At 41.1% G+C, this 17979-nt stretch overlaps 1 protein-coding gene across 2 annotated transcripts; it reads left to right on the top strand.

Annotated features, from left to right (window-relative positions):
- Positions 1–9428: 9428 nt before the first annotated feature.
- On the top strand, positions 9429–17967 carry LOC105909751 (cytochrome P450 2M1-like). 2 transcript variants are annotated; one of them, XM_042708740.1, is made up of 9 exons: positions 9429–9620; positions 10114–10276; positions 11952–12101; positions 12889–12986; positions 13328–13507; positions 14158–14299; positions 16263–16450; positions 16846–16987; positions 17396–17967. In XM_042708740.1, the coding sequence occupies exons 1-9, from the start codon at positions 9429–9431 to the stop codon at positions 17578–17580; spliced, it is 1440 nt and encodes a 479-aa protein (XP_042564674.1). In that variant the 3' UTR covers positions 17581–17967. The 2 variants fall into 2 exon arrangements, with proteins under 2 accessions (XP_042564674.1, XP_031430037.1); XM_031574177.2 differs by having other exon boundaries at positions 12826–12986.
- Positions 17968–17979: the final 12 nt, after the last annotated feature.

Here is a 17979-nt window from a genome sequence, read left to right as displayed (position 1 = left end):
TTGCAGTGACCTAGTATTTCGTGCCAAGTTTGAATATCAAAACATCCATTACAAGAATCACAACCTTCTTCACTTTCATCACTAACAGTGTTAAGCAAAGTCTATTGTGTTCTTTAATGTCAAACCTTGTACCACTCTCATGGATGAGTTCGTCTTCTCCTTGCTTGAACCTAACAGAGGCTCTGTCATGGACAGAAAGTTCCGGCCTGCCATGTTATGTTAGTGAATGAATGCTGCCCCCTAGAGGCTAGAGAGTTCAGGAGTTGAGGATGTACTGAACACGTTAGAGTAAAGCTCCAGTCATCTATACCAATCCGGTGTTGTCTCGTCCTTCTTAAGTTATAGGGTCTACACCTAATAACACAACATGGTGTCAGAAGTGTCTTAGACTAAGTTTGGACCTGTTTTGAAGGTCTTAGAAGAAGAAACTTCGTCTTTTGGAGTGCTACAACAACTGGAGTTAGCTTGCTAAGTGATAAAACAGGCGCTTGACAGCATCAAAGGAGAACTCAGTAGCCCACCTGTCATGGCACTGTACAACACACAGGCATATACGGTTGTGTCTGCCGACTCATCCTCGTATGCTTTGGGAGCTGTCCTGCTACAGAAGCAAGAAGACCACACACTGAAACCAGTAGCATATGCTTCACGTGCTCTCAGTGACACAGAAAGAAGATATGCCCAGATCGAGAAAGAGGCCCTAGCAGTCACATGGGCATGCGAACGCTTCTCAGACTTTCTGGTCGGCATAGACTTCCACATAGAAACCGACCACAAACCACTTGTACCGCTGTTAGGAGTAAAAGACCTGGACGAACTTCCCCCAAGAATCCAGAGACTGCGCATGAGACTGATGCGATATCGCTACACAATTGCGCATGTGCCTGGAAAACTCATGGCCACTGCAGACGTCCTGTCGAGAGCTCCCCAGAAAGGAGAGCCTGATACTCACCTGGAAACGCAGCTGAACCTGTATGTCAACATGATCCTGTCCAGCTTGCCAGCCACAGAGACAAGACTACAGGAAATAAAAGAACACCAAGACAGAGACGAGGTAATACAGGAAGTGAAAAGGTACTGCCATGAAGGTTGGCCTGACAGATGTAGAATAGATGGGAGACAGTGGAAAAAGGCCTGTTACTGAGAAATAAAAGACTTGTCATACCCAAAACATTACAGGCAGACATAATGGAGAAACTGCATGCAGGCCATTTCGGCATAGTCAAATGCCGGGAACGTGCCAGACAGTCAGTCTGGTGGCCAGGCTTAAGCACCCAGCTCAAGAACCTGGTAGAAGCGTGTGACACCTGTGCGAGAGACATGGTCCACCATAAGGAGCCACTGATGCCTTCTGACATCCCAGAGAGACCATGGGAGGTTGTAGGAGCCGACCTTTTTGAGTGGAACCAGCATCAGTATCTCCTGATAGTGGATTACCTTTCCCGTTACATTGAGATAGCCAAACTGTCAAACACTACTTCAGCAGCAGTCATACAGCATCTCAAGTCTATCTTTGCCAGACACGGGATCCCCTCAACAGTAAGAACGGACAATGGTCCCCAGTTTTCATCTGATCTTTTTTGTCAGTTTGCAAAAGGCTGGTCATTTCAACACATCATATCAAGCCCAAGATTCCCTCAGAGTAACGGGGAAGCAGAACGAGCAGTGAGAACCATCAAACACATGCTGAAGAAGGAGTCTGACCCTTATCTAGCACTCAAGACCTACCGAGCTACCGATATATAATCTTCAATGCACACCGAACATTACTATGGAATTACGGCGATAAATACGATAAACATGATCAAATAATTTTACATCACCGATTCTGTTTATTTTTTGTTCTATCAGTTAGCTGCACTCTTGGCACTCTGAGGTATAGCTAGGTGCTACTGCTAACTAGAGGTGGGGAATTGCTACGTGCCTTCTCAACTTGTAATACAGCAATTAAATATCACCGCGGTTGTTTTGAGATACTTTGTGATGTTTCTTATTAGCCGAGCAGTACAAATGCATAGGAAAAGTAATTGAAGTAGTGCTAAACAATGTTCAAAGACAGCTAGCTTGAACCGTCTCTGCTCTGGATCTTCCAGAAGTAATAACAATTTAGCTTTCTGTTCACAACAACCTTCAAGAACCACGTCGGTATTTCATGAAAAATGTCTAATCGGAAAAAAAATGGTATCGTGAACATTGTTTAGCACTACTTCAACAGCTCCGTTGGTCTTTGCTGCTTTTACAGAGAAAATGTCCTGAGGATATGTCGGGATGAAGAGCGCATTCTTCAGTGTAGCCTTCACTTCGCTTCACTTCGCTTTCCCTCGCGGTTCACCAGGTTCACCTCCGTGTCGCCCCTCCTGAGAGCCACACCGTTTGCCCTGGTGCCGTCAGCCAATTCGATGAAGTGCTTCTCAGACTGGAACGTGTTGTCAAACTTCTTAAACTTCCCGATATCCGTAACGATATGCGACGTTGACCATCAGCCCTCTGAGGTTCCATCCACTTTCCTGGAAGTCGCACGCCTTGAAGGCATATCCATTTTCTTTACTCTGTTCCTTATCAGCAACTTGTTTGACGTTGTCCTTTCCGTCTGCAAAGTGCATCTGTGTGTGTGGAACTTTTGCAGTATCCACACCATTGCTTTGTCGTTGCCTTGTGGCATATTCCACCAATCAAAATACTACAAAGACGGGCATTCTAGAACATCTTTGAGCTCTGAGCTAGAGCTTGTCCCCCTGGCTGCTGGCTGGCTTACTTGAGCCCGTGGCGTGTAGGCTACGCAACTAAACGTTTGGTCATTGTTTTCTTTTTCTTTTTTTTTTATTTGTATCCCGGGTCTGTTGTTGGTCACAGTGAAAACCGGGGACAGCTCCAGCCGGGGACAGGCCACCAAAAACGGGGACTGTCCCCTGAAACCGGGGACGTCTGGTCACCTTAAGTTACATACAAAAGTGAAAGATAAAAGGCGAGAGAATCGCCAGGTGTACCTTCTCATTATGTAGGCTATGTGTGTTTGTAATACAATGGTGTGGGCCGCAAGTTAACTCCACTTCACAGGTACACCTGGCGATTCTCTCGCCTTCTATCTTTCACCTTCGAATAATTTTACTGATAAACATGTCGTTTTAAAGCGCTGTGGCCGTCATTAAAAGATGTATCAATAAACGAACTTCGGCATCATGTGATCTGTCTTTTTCGCCACTGGTAGGCTATTGAATTGCCAACCTTTGTATTTCGTGTAGCCTAACACATGTATTCATAACATCAAGCCTTTCGCCCACTACACTTTCATGCTCCGGTAAGTTTTTTTCCTTTGTCCCGCTGCAATAAATATGCTTACTTCACTCAAATTAAAACCTACAGTTCTGGCGTTGAATTGCTTTGCAACACGCACAACCCTTGGGGAACCATTTATGTATCTGCAAAGAAATCACATAAATTGCAACATACTACATTCTCAGAGGATGACATAAAAAAAAACGTTTACTGCGTCTGTTTGGAGAGAATGCGCGCTAATTCACTGAACAAATACTTTCATATTCATTTTTCGCCACTTCATGTCATCCATTCATATCAATCAATACTACCTAATACAACTTTAACTGTGATGTGTTTTTGTTTCATTTCGCAACTTATTTACTGTATAATCCAAGACAGCAGGTGCCCGTTTGTAAATATTCCACATTTGATGTAGGCTACTGTCAAATCAGAAAGAAAATCAGCTGTCACTCTATTACCTGACCAATAGGCTACCTTTCAAACTCGGTGATATTCACAACTAATTTGTCCTTCATTCTACCTAATATGATTAAACGGCATATGTTGTTGCACCCGTGAGGCAAGTGTAACGAAGTTAAAAATGTATTATTTTGGTTGTATTTATTTAATGAAATGTAACCACATTCTGATTTGATTCTGCCTTTTCTTTTCTGTCTTGTATATATTAAATGTTGATGATTAAACACACTGAGTACTAATCTGTACTGCCCCTTTAAGAGAATTAGCTTAGTACGTTGGAAACCCGGTATAGTCTTCAGTCTGCGGTTGCTGAGCTGAAGACAGGCATGCTTATTCCCACGTCTAGCAAATTAAACATATTTATAAGTAGTAAACAAATATATATTAGATATAATGTTGTCATAAGGGGGTTAATACAAGAAAATAGTTAGCATGCAATTTGTCATTCTGATATTGTGATATTGAATACATATATTTAGTTTTGTATGAAGCCATGAGGTCTTTAGCATATGTTTTCCTTTGCTAGTAGGCTAGTATCCAGCGAATAAGAAGACTGCATGTTAACTGTCTCGTGTGTATTGATCTGTACAGGTATGTTGAATTCAGTGTATGTTAATTGTCATGTATTGTTTCCTGTATTGTTGTTCGAATGTGTAAAGTTGTAATGTTAGATTTGATGTGCTTTCACATAAGGTTCATTGTGGTAAAATGATTGAGTCTGCGGTTGCTGAGCTGAAGACAGCAGGCTAGTATCCAGCGAATAAGAAGACTGCATGTTAACTGTCTCGTGTGTATTGTTCTGTACAGGAATAAATACGCAAACCATCAGTTCGTGGCCGTTTCTTGTTCAGCAAAGCAGACAAATAGAACACAACGCAGAAGGACCCGTTACACAAGTGTCAGTTTTGTTCGGTTATCTGCCCTCTCTAGACTGATTACTGACCAACCAAGCATGTCAATTTTCTTTTAGGTTGATTTTTTGGTGGATCAGCTGTCTTTTTTGCCACTTGTAGCCTACTGAATCGCCAACCTTTGTATTTCGTGTCACAAATGTATCCTAACGTCAATATTGGCCTTTCACCCACTTTCCTGCTCCGGTAAAAGTCCGGTAAGTTGTCCCGCTGCAATTAATTCGCCGACATCAATCAAAATGTTCGCACTATGATTCCAGGTCACATTTTCATCCCGGTCCCCCATCTAATGTTAATACAGTGTTGTAGGCTATAATGGTCTTGCTCCTATAATGTATAATGGAGCAACAGGGTGGATGTGGCAGAGAGAGAAAGAGAGCGAGAACGGTGATGCACACAGATATATCAGATAGCGACTGGAGCAAAGTTATGTTGCTGTAACGTTGAACTCTGTGCAATTAATACAATACAATACTTAATAGGCTAATTGATACAATATCTCTTTGTTTGAGTGTGGTTGTTTTAGTGCACTGGGAGTGTATGATCGTTATTGTCTATAAAGGAAGGCATTGCACAACGGGCAACGGGCTTTCTGATTTGACAGTAGCCTACTGCTGTGTGTTTTAAGCAATGTGGAATGTTTACAAACGGGGACCTGCTATCGTTGATTATACAGTAAATAAGTTGCGAAATGAAACAAAAACACATCACAGTTAAAGTTGTATGTCAACACAGTGGCATACCACACAACTATCGTCGGACAATAGCCTCTGAGAAGGTATTTTGCAATTTATGTGGATTTCTTTGCACAAGTGACACCCTTCACCTCTCATCTTTAATCCTCCGATTCATGCATTCATTTCAACTGTTCTATCATCTGAAATATCACGGTATGTCGAAACAAACCTTTATTCTAAACAGAATATTCAGTATGGAATGGGAATAGATCAGAGCAGTATGTTTTATCGCGTTTGACAAATATGCCCCGATTGCTGTGCAGGTGAAGTCTCCTGCAAATGGGATAGTAGCCTATTCTCTCCATGAATTCGCGGTCATTTGAACGTCCTTATACGTGTTTAAGGAGGGGTTGTAAAGGTGCTCATATCTTCGGACCTCTTCTGTTATGTTTGTTCATAATCAACAAGAATAAGCTTGTGAGACAGTCTGCAGGATATTCATAAAAAACGTGTCATTAGTATGAACAGTTGAGACATTGACTCCGTCGGGCTCCGGTTGGTCTGGACAATATATTTGAATGGCTGTCGGGCTCGATCACTATTCTGTCAGACGCGGGCGGGCTTGGACAGAAAAATTCGGTCTGATCCACATTCCATCGGACACACACTATTCTTGCTTATTCATGATTCAAAATCTTCTGGGGTTTAACTTGGCTTTTAAAAATGGCGGTATTATCAGTGCCGCCGCTCCCATAACGCGCACTACGCGCTGTGCGTAAGGCACCAACTCCTGTGGGGGCACCAAAAAATAGGCAACTGAAAAATCATCATATTTATAAAAATTACAATGCCGATATTATTTCAGTATAGAAATATTAGGGACCTTGTAGGCATGTATAGCACAAAACAGGCAGAACAAGAGATATATTTAATTGCTCAAAAAAAGTTACACTGGTGCCCCCCCCCCCCCCACCCACAAAATACACACTCAACTTCCCAAGCTCGCCGTGGGTGCCCTTTCCTATCTCAGTGGCCTGACGAACTTTGACAATAGGCTAGATGAACTTTTCGAAAATGGCCTCAAAAAGACAACCGGAGTCAGGGGCAGACAAAAAAAGAGAAAGAAACTGCAAGATGATGCCCGTGCATCACTTTCAGGTAAGTCCATGTGTAATCATTGTTAAATACGGGAAATGTGCTGCTAATTTAATGGTTAGCCTATGCATACCTCGAACTAGCTGACGTTATTGCTAATGTTAGCACACTCAAATATGTTATAACTTAGGTGCAAGTAGGGTTGCCAACCGTCCCGAATTGTCTGGGACATCCCGAAATATTATGGGTGATTTTGATTTGTTCCGTTAGGGACAGCTCCAGTATTCCGTATTCCAATCACAGCCTTTTTTATTTGTATCCGTGAAAAGAGAAAAATATAACAGTTAAGTGTAATCTGTGCCCTGGAGAACAGCGCCTCTCAACTGCACTCTACTCCACAAGCATTTGTTACGCCAACACAAACAGGTGAAATTTGTAGCGAGAGATCATCATGCCTCGACTGAAGGACATACTGCCCCAACTCAAATAGAGTATCTTAAATCACGATTAAATTGGCTACTGGTTGTTTTCATATTTCATATCAGCATTCTATACACATAATGAACTGGTGTTAATATATGTGAATATGAACTCATGAATATGAACTCGTTCATACGAAGTGTCACAGGCACCCATTATAATTGTAGAAGTTAAATCGAGGAGACTATAACATTAGCTAGATAACTAGCTATCATTTCATGCAAACGGAAATCTTCCATTTAAATTGTTTGTTATTAAAATTGTCCTTAGCTAGCTAACCATAGCCTTAGCTAGATAACCATAGCAACCAGGAATCACAACTTTAGCTGCAAAGTTATGGATCTGATCAGAGGTAAATAGCGCCCCCCCTTGACCCTTCTAAAACCATGTTAAAACTGTGGCCAGGCAGTGAACTGCAACCAGTCTGAGTTACATAGGACGTTGAGACAGAGGCCCTGTTCGAAATGGGTTAAAATGCTGTTTAACGAACGACGTTCTGACTCTGATTCTGATCGCAGCACGGGTCAAAAGAAATCGAGCGCGGGCCCCAAATTGGGCAGCCTTGAACATGAAATTTGAGAGATACTTGTAATAATTGTCATGACTATTACTATGAACAATACATCCAAGCAAGTACAGTAGTGGTTTGCCAAAATTACACTGAAATTAATAGGTTTATGGTATGGCTAATGAAACCTTGCGATTTCCATTATTGTTGGTCAGCTGTTGTCGCGCGTGCACACCTGGAAGAAAGTGTCCCTCATTTGGGGTTGAGGAAGTTGTTCTTTTTCGTTTTAATAAAATGGCAGAATGGCAGAAACAAAGTTTTTTTTCTCGGGGGGGGGGCATCAAAAAAGAGTTATGCTAGGGCACCAAAATTGCTAGCAGCGGCACTGGGTATTATGCTATGAAAACCGGAAATGTGAGACTCCAGAAAGGATGTAGTCAACAGACCAGCAGACCAATCACTGCGTGAGGCTTGTGTAGATGTTTGACGCGTGGATAGAAAAATGGGTCGACGCAAGCAAGGGGTGAAAAAGCTTGCAAGGGGCTTGCAAGGGGTGAAAAAGCTTGTGTATCTGTGCGTTTCTATGAAAACGCTTAAGCATAAATCAGGCTTTAGGCTAGTCATGTATGCCTTGTAAATATGAATTCAATCCATTTCGCTTTTGTGTCTTCTGAGGCTGGGACGTTATGTACAGATCTGCAGCCGACCACAGCGCATCTTGAGGGCTTCATGCAGCTAGCTAGCTATTCCGTGTATCTGAGGTTTGCCAAATATCATATCTATAGTGCGTGTAGGGGGGGCGGGGGATGAGATGGGGGGCGGGCCAAGGCCATGTAAGAGAGACTACCATATCATAGTGACGAGAGAATGATAAGGAAGCTCATTCGCAGTTACTCAAGCATGACGTTTCTGACGTACTAGAACCATAACAATTCGCGGGAGTTTTTGGGTCGGTAGACATGCCAGATACCCAAATTAACGTTTAGAAGCACTAAAAAAGTAGAATTTTCATAATATGTCCCCTTTAACAAATTTCTTCTTTAGAGAGTCATCAAGAAATTCTTCTCATATTTTTGGTGTTACCTTATCTCCGTTTATGAGAAGGAGAGGTAAGAGAGCAATTCTTTTGACCAATATATTTTGTTTAGTACTTATACTATTGCAGATAACATCATATGACTTTGATTGCAGTTTCTCAGGCAAAATGTGATGAATTCTCATCCTGCTAATCTAAACCATGGCTGACATGGGTGGGGTGAGTATCTTTAAAAAGTGTTATAAGCCTGTTATAAGCCTGCCAAGAAAATGTTGACAGCTAACGCTGAGGATTCTGGGGTCTCGGACGATGAAAACCTTTGTGTTACTTGTATGTAGCCATTTGGCAGCCCTCACTAAGTGTGGGTAAAATGTACACTTTGCTGTGTCTGGGCACACCAAGCCTGCACTCCAGGCTTGCCAACACACACACACACACACACACACACACGCACACACGCACACTAACAATGTGTTTTATTTGACCTACATATTCTTTAAACAGGTACAATGTTCATTAAGCATGCATACCAAGTTTGTTGTAGTAGACTAATTTACACACACACACACACACACACACATATATTCCTGAGGCAATGAGAAAGTGGATTTGAGTTATGGTCAGTCACAGAGAAGGAGAGAGATTGTTCTGGATTGTTCTTTTATTTCAATAAACCTCATTTTGAAACATATTGCCTCTGTTTTTGCTTCTTTGTTGTTCCAACCTACCCCGGCAGTGGGGTGGTAACAAAGCAACACCATGTATTTGACACCAGCTCACGAGGTCTGTGATATTCATACAGAGGTTTGAAGTGTTGCCATTTGCATGAACAAATATGGGTACTTTGTATAAAAGTATAGATAGAGCTCTACCTAAAAAAATCCAGTGAGTTATAGCTGCTGAAACATAGCGGTTGAAAGTGTTTCAACCTTTCCCAGTCTCCTCTGCTCTTCTCTCTTCAACCCACACACAGCATCGTCAAGATGGATATTCTTTCTGTCCTTCAGACAAACTGTCTCTCACTGGTTTTGTGCGTTATTGTTTTTATATTGCTGTGGATGATTCGAGGTAAAAAGAGCAGCTTTGAAAGATTACCGCCGGGTCCCCGTCCTGCTCCACTTGTTGGCAATTTATTCCAAATAGGCCTAGCGGAGCCATACAAGTATTATCTGGAGGTACGTGTTCACATTTTTTCAAACTCCATAGAACGGTTTCTTTCTTTCTCTACTTCTTTCTTTCAACAGTCATCTGAAAAAAATACTCTAATTGTGCCTCTTCTGTATCCACAACCTCAGAGACCCTGCTTGCTTTAATAACTCAACATTTATTACGCTATTCTCCAGAAATCTGCTTTGATAAGAGCTAGAAACCTAAAAAAAACTTTCAGAATTAATTTATTTTAGATAGTTTTACTTTTCATGGCTGTTCAGCTAGATTATACTCTGCACAGTTTCCAGTCAAGACTGTATTGTTGAAATTATTTTCTGATTGACTGTTGGCAATTCAGCTTTGATGAGAAAGGCAGACTTCACCTTTGAGTGTAAATTTCAGATTCAGTCAGTACCAACCAACAGACTGTCTGCACACATGATTCATTTATTCAAGTTTGCGCCAATTTACAAAATACCTCAAACTTTCATGAGTGAAACCCTCTCCTTGCCTCACCAGCTCTGCAACAAGTATGGGTCAGTGTGTACCATCTGGCTGGCCAACAAACCAGTGATCATACTGTCCGGATATAAGACCATCAAAGACGCCCTTGTCACTCAGGGAGAGGAGTTCAATGGGAGGGCTCAGTACCCCTTCTTGATGAGGTCAACCAATGGATTTGGTGAGTCTGCGGGAAAGTCTTTTCATGTCGCAAGAGAGTGACTGAAGTTCCCCCAATGGGCTTCTGCACCTGTTGTGATCACATTCTGTATTCAAAGTGGTGTACTAGGCCAAAATTGACAAGGTGGTTTGATATGAAAGGTTCTGATTGGATCTGAGAAAACACACACACACTGAATAAGAATACTAAGAGGGTGGAGAATCATGCATGGGAACAAAGCTTCACATATTTTATTGTTTTGGTCCCAAGAAATAATGGGCAGATGTAGGCTAGGCTAATGTTTTAACTCATGCTACCATCAAAACTGGGTGTATTTTTGATTGAAAAGTAAGTTATAATGTTCAGTGTGGAAAAACATTACAGAGAATGTGTTTCATGTAGGAAAAAAAACTCATTGAGTTGCTTATCCTTAAATTGCTCATCCTCATTAGAGAACATCACAGTTGAAATAGTTCTGAATCAGAATCATTATTTCTCTGTACGGTTCTTAACTGTGTCTGTCTCAAAATTAGAATTATGTTCAAATAGAAACGTTTGTGTCCTTCATGTCGAACTTTGTGTTCTTAAAGTTCCAGATACCTGCAAGGTCAGAGTGAGACTGTTATTCTGTTATTTTCTGCCTTCTCAGGTAATAGACCTTGTGGCAGTTTTCAGAGTAGTTGTCTCATACATATTTATGTAGGGTTGGGACGAATGATTGACACCCCTTCCTGTCATCCTGGTAGGATACTTCAACTTAAACTTAGACAGTAGCGAGAACTGTTTCCTTATCAAATTAGAGATGCGGGTAAATATTGATGTGAAACCTTCCTGTCTCCCTTGATGCACATCATTGTAGAGAATAAAACCTTGTTCCCGGTTGAACACCATTCTGTTATTTTCTATTATTATAAATGTACCTTCCATAATTGGTCTTGCATATATTAGAGGTGCTATCATATGGAACTCTTCAGAGCTGTAGAACCCTGACAGTGTGGACATTCCAAAGGGCAATTAAAGGAGATAGCACCTACTTTCTTTGTCTGGTTTTAGGTCAAAACTGAATGATTTGCCTCAGTTATTAACTGACATTAAAACATATTTCCCTCAGCACTAGAGGGCAATGGCTTGGCTGGGTCAGCTGCATGCATGATTGCCATAGATTCCAGTGATCTGGGCTGTCTGCTCCTGATAACCCCAACAGAGTTGGTTTCCTCCTGCCATGTTTCTATGTAGTTATGAGCTATGGATGTGATCTGAATATGAATGCATGTAGTTATGAGCTATGGATATGATCTGAATATGAATGCATTCAAGACAGTTAGACCTATTATCCGATATTAGCGTGACTAGTCACACTAGGCACCCACACATCCAAGGAAATCATAAAACATTTTTTGTTTTTGTCGTTAATTTTGGGACGGACTGGTCAACATGAATTCGATTTAGTGTATCATATACAAAACAAAGTTAAATCAATGCATTTATTATATCACATACAAAACACAACTAAATCAATGCATTTTTCCTGAACAGACAGGCCTGGATAGCATGCCTTGAGGCAGCACACCATGATCTGTATTGATAAGTGATATGGTCAATAGGCCAATACATCATATTTATTATCAGAACTACAGACTTGTGACCAGATGTCAGTGTTGTCAGTCCATTCTGTTCTGGTTCTTGTTCTCCACAGGTGTGTTAGCCAGCAGTGGTCAGCGCTGGAAGGACCTCCGTCGGTTCTCCATCATGACGCTGAAGAACTTTGGGATGGGGCGGAGGAGTGTGGAGGAGAGGGTCCAGGAGGAGGCCAGGAGCCTGGTGAAGGCGTTTCATGAGTTTGATGGTGAGGTTGAAGCACTTCACTTTTCATCCATGTGTCTTGTATCAGTGTGTCAATCTAAAGTTATTATCAGGATCATGATTTGCCCAGCCTGTAATTTGTTTAAAGGTGCAGTCCAGGATAACAATCCATTACACTTTTAGTTAAATTCAGCAACGTTTTTCTCAAGTTCCTCTAGCTGAATAAAAATCTGGTGTTCATACGTAGTCCTGGCTCTGTAAATGGGAAACAAAATGCATACACTATTCCAGCCAATCAACGTGGAATGGAGGGATGTATTTGATTGGCTGTTTAGCTCAAAGATCAACAACTTTCTGCCAGAATTAACAGCGTGGTGCTATGGTGTTTTCATAATATTCCTCCTACGCTGAAGTACTGTAAAAGTGCACTGGCTTCCATACACAATAGATTGTTGAATGCAGTAATTTTAAACTAAAGAGAAATTGACAAGGGATTAGGGAATGCGCCGGGCTTCAGCCTGACTCATTTAGATTGGAAGACAAATCACCAGATGCATTTTATAAACTGCGACAAACGTTTGCAGCACAGCTTATGATGAAGTAATTCTGGCACAACTAAAATAAATTAAAAGTCAATGAAAATTCTTAGTATTCATGATAAACTTGATAAACATGATAAACATGATAAATCTTACAAATCTAAGATATGTAATGATGTATATACCTAAGTAAAACAGAGTTGCTGTGAAATAAATATTTATTTACAGGAGCAGTTTTCAACCCCAAAGAACTGCTGTGTAATGCGGTGTCAAACGTCATCTGCTCCATAGTGTTTGGGCACCGGTTTGAGTACAAAGACCCAGAGTTCTTGCTGCTCTACGATACAATCAACGCCTACTTCGACGTGCTCAGCAGTCCCATTGGCACAGTATGGAACTAATGTCTTTTGAGTAGCGTAGATAAGTAGTACTTTTCCCTTCCTCTTGACCACAGAAAAAGAATTCAAACATATTAAGTGTGGTCCCCTTCCTCAGTGCTGCAGGAAATACCAAAGGACATTGATATAGACAGAAAAACACCAGACAGACATAGAGAAAAGCATACAGACAGTTATACTGAAGAACCTTTCGAGTTTGTGATATTAAGTGATTAGGTTGTCAAGAGTATATTCTTTTATTTATATGCAGTGTTTCACCTAGAGTCCACTTTTGAAGTTACTTCAGAGTGGGAGATAGTTACAGCCCAATGTTGTTATACAATCTCTTCCAGCTCTACAACATCTTGCCTAAATTTGTCGAGCTCATTCCTGGAAAGCACAAGAAACTGTTTGCGTTGCTGCAGAAGACTCAGGATTATGTGAAGAATCAGGCAGAGATTCGACTAAAGCACCTGGATGCCAACTCCACTCCCCAAGACTACATAGAGGCCTTTATGATTAAAATGATTCAGGTAAAGTGCTGACCTTGTATAAAGGAACATTTTGACCGTTAATAATATTAATAAAGTTATAAAATAAATAAAGGATTTTTTTTTTTTGCCGAATGATGCCTTCCTGGCTGTTGGATTAGGTCGTCAGTAGTTACCCTTAGACCTACCTGAAAGAGGAAGATCAGATAATGATAGTGCTAACAATAATTAAAAAGCAAAGACATCATCTGGGACAAAACATAATCGAATTTGTACTGAAATAGAGGACAAAGAATTATTTGTTTAGTGGTGTTTGCAAACCCTGAAAACTATACCCAGTCTTTGAGCTTTGTTACTGATATTTTACAGGTTTGACTTCCTTATTAAAAGTTATTTTAGTTTTGGAACCGGTAGTAAGGATGAATCATCACAGCATTCAATTAACCAAGCAGGACAAGATTAAAGGACTGAAGGATTACTTGAGGCCGCTCTTTCAAGAAAGAAAGAAAAAGAAAAAAAACATAAAGCAGAGGTGTTGCTCCGAATGAACCTCATGCATGTACATAAACCTGTGGTTGGAGAACCTCTCCACTAGAGGGCCTCACTTGCTAACTTGACAAACAGTCTTATTTCAGCAAGGACTGAAGAGTAAACTCCACTGATGTGAGACCACGTGTGGCTATTTATTTCAGGAGAAGGACCTCCCAAAGAGTGAGTTTCACTATGACAACCTGGTGGGCAGTGTGTGGAGCCTGTTCTCGGCTGGGACAGAGACAACCTCCTCAACCCTGAGATATATGTTACTGATGATGATTAAGCACCCGGATATTCAAGGTTTGAATCAAATAAACTGACATGGTTAATTTTTATAGCTAACTATGGAAAAATATTGGATAGTTTAACCCTTGAAATGTATTCTTACACTATGACATTGAGCTGTTATGAAAATCTGCTATAAGTATTTGAACCCCTGCCGATTTCGCAAGTTTGACCACTTGCAAAGAAATGTGTGATCTATAATTGTAATAGTAGGTGTATTTTAACAGTGAGAAACAGAATATCAACAAAAAAATCCAGAAAACTGCATTTTATAACATTTATGACTTAATTTGCATTTGATGCAGAAAATAAGTATTTGAACTCCTAGCAAAACATAACTTAGTACTTGGTGTAATAACCCTTGTTGGCAAGCACAGACGTCAGACTTTTCTTGTAGTTGGTCACCAGGTTTACACACATCTCAGGAGGGATTTTGGTCCACTCCTCTTTGCAGATCCTCTCCAAATCCTTAAGGTTGCGTTTTCAATGGGAGGGAATGAGGGAATGAGGTTCAAGCCCAATATTCCACGTTACATGGCCCCATCCATAGTCCCCTCGATGCAGTGGAGTCGTCCTGTACCCTTGGCAGAGAAACAGCCCCAAAGCATAATGTTTCCACCTCCATGCTTGACGGTGGGGATGGTGTCATATTCAGCATTCTTCCCCCTCCAAACGTGGCAAGTCGAGTTGATGCCAAAGAGCTTGATTTTGGTCTCATCTGACCACATCCTGTCTCCCAATCCTCCTTAGAATCATTTAAGTGTTCATTGGCAAACTTCAGACTGCCCTGTACATGAGCTTCCTTGAGCAGGGGGACCTTGCGAGTGCTGCAGTACTTCAAACCATTACGACGTAGTGTGTTGCCAATGGTTTTCTTGGTGACTGTGGTCCCAGCTGCCTTGAGATCATTCACAAGCTCCCCCTGTGTAGTTCTGGGGTTATTCTGCACCTTTCGGATGATCACCGATACCGTACAAGGGGATATCTTGCATGGAGCCCCAGACCTAGAGCGATTGACAGTTGTTTGGTGTTGCTTCCATTAACGAATAATCGCACCAATAGTTGTCTGCTTTTCACCAAGATGCTTCCCGATGGTTTTGTAACCCATTACAGCCTTGTGCAGGTCTACAATCTTATCTCTGACGTCCTTGGTCAACTCTTTGGTCTTGCCCATGGTGGTGAGGTTGAAGGTGTGAAGTATGATTCTTTGGACAGGTTTCTTTTATACACGTCACAAGTTGAGATCAGGTGTACCTTGTTTGGCCTAATGAGGACTAATCTGTGTGCTTCTTGGGCACATAACTGGTCATTGGGAGCCAGAATTCTTGCTGTTTGCTTGGGGGTTCAAATACTTATTTTCTGCATCAAATACAAATAAAGTAATAAATGTTATAAAATGCATTTTTCTGGATTTGTTTGTTGATATTCTATTTCTCACTGGTAAAATACAACTACCATTACAATTATAGATCACACATTTCTTTGCAAGTGGCCAAACTTCAAATACTTATTTTCCCCACTGTATATATTTTTGTATATTGCTTTATGTTACATAGTTGTAGAAAAAATTGCATAAAATACTTATAAAACATAAAGAAACTACAATGTTATATATCTAGTCATGGGACTGACCTATTTATTGCTGAAGTAATCATCAATAGAATCAGCATGTTTTTCACTGGCTTTCCCAGCAAGTGTCTAAAAGGAGGATGATGAGGTGCAGCTGAACTGTGAATTTCTAGAATAAAAATGATGAACATGGGGGGCACTGTGGCGCAAGCTGATAAGCCCCCTATTTAAGGGCTTCAATGCCCGCTGGGACACAGGTTCAATCTGGCCTGCTGTCGTTCTCCCGATCCTTTCCGTACGTCTTCTCCGCCTCGCTTCCTGTCCACAACTCTTCACTGTCCTCTCCAAATAAAGGCATAAAAAGCCCCAAATAAATCTTAAAAAACATGTTTGCAATCTTTTGTCTAAGTGCGTGTCCATAAGGAGATCGATGATGTGATTGGCCGGAACAGAAGCCCCTACATGGATGACAGGTCTAAGATGCCCTACACGGACGCTGTGATTCATGAGGTACAGCGCAGCCTGGACCTGGCCCCAACCTCTGTGCCTCACAAGGTGAACGTCGACACCGAATTCAAGAAATACTTCATCCCAAAGGTGAGTCAATCAGTACTACAAAATGTCTAACTTTACAAGTGCAAAACTTTACAATGATAAGTGCGTTAGTTACGATACCTGACGTGTATGTAGAAAAGCTTGAGATTCTGTTGTGAAAGAGAAGGAAATAATAAAATCACATTCTAAAATGTTGTCTGTAGGTGAAGGTGAAACCCTGTTGTTTTGTAGCAACTCCAAGCAAGTCTTGCAGCTAACCCTGACAATCATTATTATGCAGGCCAGGATCTTTATCTGTAGCGATAATGCTCACTCAGTCTCCCACTCTTAAAAACACTTTCAGATTTCAGAGACTGACAGGATTGTGTTCTGTAAATTGACATGTGTATCGAATGAATTCCATTTCTAATGTTCTCGTCATTCTTTTCCTCCTTCAGGATACTATGGTTCTCCCTCTGCTCTCTTCGGTTCTCATTGACCCTAACCTGTGGAAGAACCCAGAGAATTTTGATCCTGAAAACTTCTTAGATGAGGAGGGCCGATTCAAGAAGAACGATGCCTTCCTGGCTTTTGGATTAGGTATGTCAGTAGATACACTTTGAACTACCTGACATGATCAGCATCTGAGGAAAATAAATCAATGACATTAACATTCACAACTCATGTCACATATTCATGTATTCACATACGAGGTTATTCAATAACGTGACTATTATGTTGACTATATACAATTTATGCGAATGAGTTTTTTTCATTACATTTGAATTACAGCATTAGTGTCATTATTTAATACCAATACCTTGTATACACATAAGCTTATTATCATGTATTACACGTATTATCACATGTAAGCTTATGATTTCATTTTTATTATCACTTGTAGTCACAGAGTGGGAAGAGTACTACAAAGACACTTTTACTCCTAATCATAACCATTCAATTTATCATGTCCACCCATCAAACCTCTGCTGGTTTCTTGCCTGGCAGGGAAGCGAGCCTGTCTGGGAGAGGGTCTGGCCCGGATGGAGCTCTTCCTGTTCTTCTCCTCTCTTCTCCAGCACTTCACCTTTGTGGGCACGAAGCCCCCGGAGGAGATCGACTCCACCCCGGCCAACAGTGGCTTTGGCAGGATGCCTCGCAGCTACGACTGCTACGCCAAACCCAGGGCATAGATACTATGGGCACTATAGGGCACTATGGACATGGACACACTGCAGATGTAGTTGGACTATGTTTCAAAACAGTGCACTGGGTTAGAATGTAAATATTTTTTTAATATTGGGGTGATTCTTTTTCTTAATATTATTGCTTGCTTGTAATATAATTCACAGAGTAGAAATCATAATGGTAATTATTATTATTATTGCTATGATTATTATTGTTTTTTAATGACATTTTGGAATCATTACTGGTGAGCTCATAAGCAAGCAGTGGCGCAGCCCAGAAAATGCATGCTGTGTCTTTTCATTATGCGTTGAATGTACTTAACCTCAACACCCAACACCCTTTAACTGTAATGTGTGCTCTTACAACTGAAATAAATCATGAATGGAAGCGCAGTTGAATGGCAG

This window comes from Clupea harengus, chromosome 9, assembly GCF_900700415.2.
Source record: "Clupea harengus chromosome 9, Ch_v2.0.2, whole genome shotgun sequence".
Taxonomy (NCBI): Eukaryota; Metazoa; Chordata; class Actinopteri; order Clupeiformes; family Clupeidae; genus Clupea; species Clupea harengus.
Note: the sequence above shows the minus strand (reverse complement) of the source record. Positions and strands in the feature narration are given on the sequence as shown.

Bases quoted from the DNA above. Each gene is read 5' to 3' on its own strand.
- LOC105909751 (XM_031574177.2), top strand. From the start codon at position 9,429: ATGGATATTCTTTCTGTCCTTCAGACAAACTGTCTCTCACTGGTTTTG. The intron at 13,508-14,157 runs GTAAAGTGCTGA...TATTTATTTCAG, and splicing joins TTATGATTAAAATGATTCAG to GAGAAGGACCTCCCAAAGAG. The intron at 14,300-16,262 runs GTTTGAATCAAA...CTTTTGTCTAAG, and splicing joins TAAGCACCCGGATATTCAAG to TGCGTGTCCATAAGGAGATC.